Source organism: Elaeis guineensis, chromosome 3 (assembly GCF_000442705.2).
Source record: "Elaeis guineensis isolate ETL-2024a chromosome 3, EG11, whole genome shotgun sequence".
Taxonomy (NCBI): domain Eukaryota; kingdom Viridiplantae; phylum Streptophyta; class Magnoliopsida; order Arecales; family Arecaceae; genus Elaeis; species Elaeis guineensis.
The window spans coordinates 99555691-99558071 of record NC_025995.2 but is presented as its reverse complement, the minus strand read 5'-3'; the positions used below and the strand labels follow the sequence as shown (position 1 = coordinate 99558071).

Below are 2381 nucleotides of genomic sequence, written 5' to 3'. Positions count from 1 at the left end.
ACGTGTATCATTGATTGGCAAATTGTGGATCTAAAATATGAATCGAATTTTTATATATGAAAGGTAATTTGGAAGTCAAAAATTAACGTTTTAATAATAACAATAGATCTATAAATTAAAAGAAAAAAATTCAAAATGCAAGAAATTAAAAGTTCTAAGATCCTTTGACTTCTTCGACTCATCTTTCAGTTAAATTTTTAAATGTTTTATTTTTTGATTCCCATGGATGTATCTATTCACGTTTAGTTTAATTTAATGCATCCCATTTTTTAAAAAAAAAATTAAATCCAAGATCACCTGTTTCGCGAGAGTGCGTGGCTGGTCCGGGGAGTCCAAGATCTCGTGGTAAAACACCGAGAAGCGAAGGGACAAATCCAACGGATCGGGTGCGTCCATGCCAGCTCAGCCGTCGCAATATCCTATCGGATCACATAATTCATCATCCCAACTAATCATCACCACCGTCCATATCAAAAGAAATCAAATCAATAATCTAACCCTAGCATTGCATGAGATGGAACAAGTGGATCTCCATTCCGAAACCCTAATTCTAGCAAATGGAGCGGATCGCCGGATCGGATCGGAACCCAAAGAGAGCCAGAAAAAGACTGGAGACCTGTGCGGCGAGAGCACTCTCCGCAGCGTCATCCCTTTCGGAGCCGGTCTTGAACTCGGCGAGATAGCGGTGGAAGTCGCCCTTCATCTTGTGGTAGAATGCCTTGGAGTCGGCGGTGGAAGCGGAGGGAATGAGGCTTGCGTCCAGCAGCCTGAGAATCCCGGCGCATCTGCTAGTGAGGTCGGCCTCGATGTTGGCACGGTAGTCGCGGATGTCCGCGGCGTAGTCCTCGTTGCCGCGGCTCTCCTCCTGCTCGGTCGACGACACAATCCGCCACGAGTCCCGGCGGTCGTTGATGACCTTCTTGTAGGCCACCGAGAGGAGGTTGCGCTCCTCCACGGTAAGCTCCTCCCCCTCCGCCGCCGCCGCCGCCGCCGCCGCCACATTCTCCATGAACTCCACCATCTCCTCGTACCGCTTCGCCTTCTCGGCGAGCTTCGCCATGCACACGTTATTCTCCCTCGCTCCCGCCATCGCCGCCGACCGATCAGAGAAGAAGAACGGGAAATGAAATAAAGAAGACAAAGGAAATAGAAAGAAAGAAGGCGCAAAATGAGGCAAGGACGCGGAAAAAAGAACGAACGGAGGCGGCTTTATAGAGGAGAAATTTTTGTCGTTTTTTTTTATTTTATTATAGTTATTAGAAATTAAATAAAATGGGTCATCCGCAAGAAGACGAGAGAAGCTGAACGTGGGGTCGTTATGGGGATTCTAGGCGCTGGTTGGATCTGACGTTGATTATTTATGGTAGCGCACCTAAGGAAATTTGTATCCGGGCTATCTGGGTCCATCCACATGGGATGAGCTGGACGTTCGAGGACGGATCTAAAAAACATCGGATTCTGCTAATAACCTTGTGACTCGTGGTGGGACCCATATTAAATTGAATGCGTTTTTATATCCGTGGTAGGGGAAAGGATGCTTCTTGGCAGTCCGGTACAGCTTATTGGTCGAAAAACTTTAGCGAAAGTGGTTGGATTTTATATACTTTTGACCTTGCCGGTAAGGCAAAGGTGTCCATAAAAAAATATTTTCGCATAACACGAACACCACAAAGAAAAATTATGTTATTGAAATGCCTTAGATCCTGAACAGATGGTTACTAGCTTTCGATCAGAAAGCCATAGAAAGCCATCGAACGCATGATCGAGTGTTTGAAGACTCCAGTAGGCAACCCCCAGTCACCGTTCATGACCATGAGTCTAATTAGAGATGTCCATCTTGTGGACCCCGTTCAATGGACCTCGCCTGCGAGTCGCACCGTGAGAAAGGGGAAAATCTTTTTAACAATTCTTTGGGTCTTGTCTTGTTAGGCTTCTTATGTCCGTTTGATTCTATACCAGCCGGGCCTATCTTTTCTCGAGGAGTCGCCCCGTGAGAAAGGGAAGAATCTTTTCAACGGGTCTTTAGGTCCTTAATTATAAAAAGTCTTAAATTGTCTTATTAGACGTCTTATGTCGGTTGGATTCCGTGCCAGCCTGGCCTATCTTTTTTCTAATAGGCAACAGAGGAGTCGTACTGTGAGTCCTTAATTATAAAAAATCTTAAGTTGTCTTATTAGGTTTCTTACGTCGGTAGGATTGCATGCCAGCCTGGCCTATCTTTTTTCTAATAGGCATGGAGGAAGAAAAAACTTTCTACAATTTATAAAAAAAGTGAAAGGACCGTCCAAATGAAAAGAAGAAGAAGAAGAGGAGGAGGAGAAGGAGAAGGGAGAGGAGGACAGTGATTATGATGAGAATACTATAAAGATCATAATATTTAA

General features: G+C 44.8%; 1 protein-coding gene across 1 annotated transcript; it reads right to left on the bottom strand.

The window, feature by feature from the left end:
- Positions 1-296: 296 nt before the first annotated feature.
- LOC105041595 (14-3-3-like protein 16R) lies at positions 297-1163 on the bottom strand. Its single transcript, XM_073254137.1, has 2 exons — positions 499-1163; positions 297-419 (listed from the first exon to the last, which is right to left on the bottom strand). The coding sequence occupies exon 1, from the start codon at positions 1088-1090 to the stop codon at positions 551-553; it is 540 nt and encodes a 179-aa protein (XP_073110238.1). The 5' UTR covers positions 1091-1163; the 3' UTR covers positions 297-419; positions 499-550.
- Positions 1164-2381: the final 1218 nt, after the last annotated feature.

What these genes read in the sequence shown, in the direction of transcription:
- LOC105041595 (XM_073254137.1), bottom strand. Translation starts at nt 1,090, where the DNA reads ATGGCGGGAGCGAGGGAGAATAACGTGTGCATGGCGAAGCTCGCCGAG.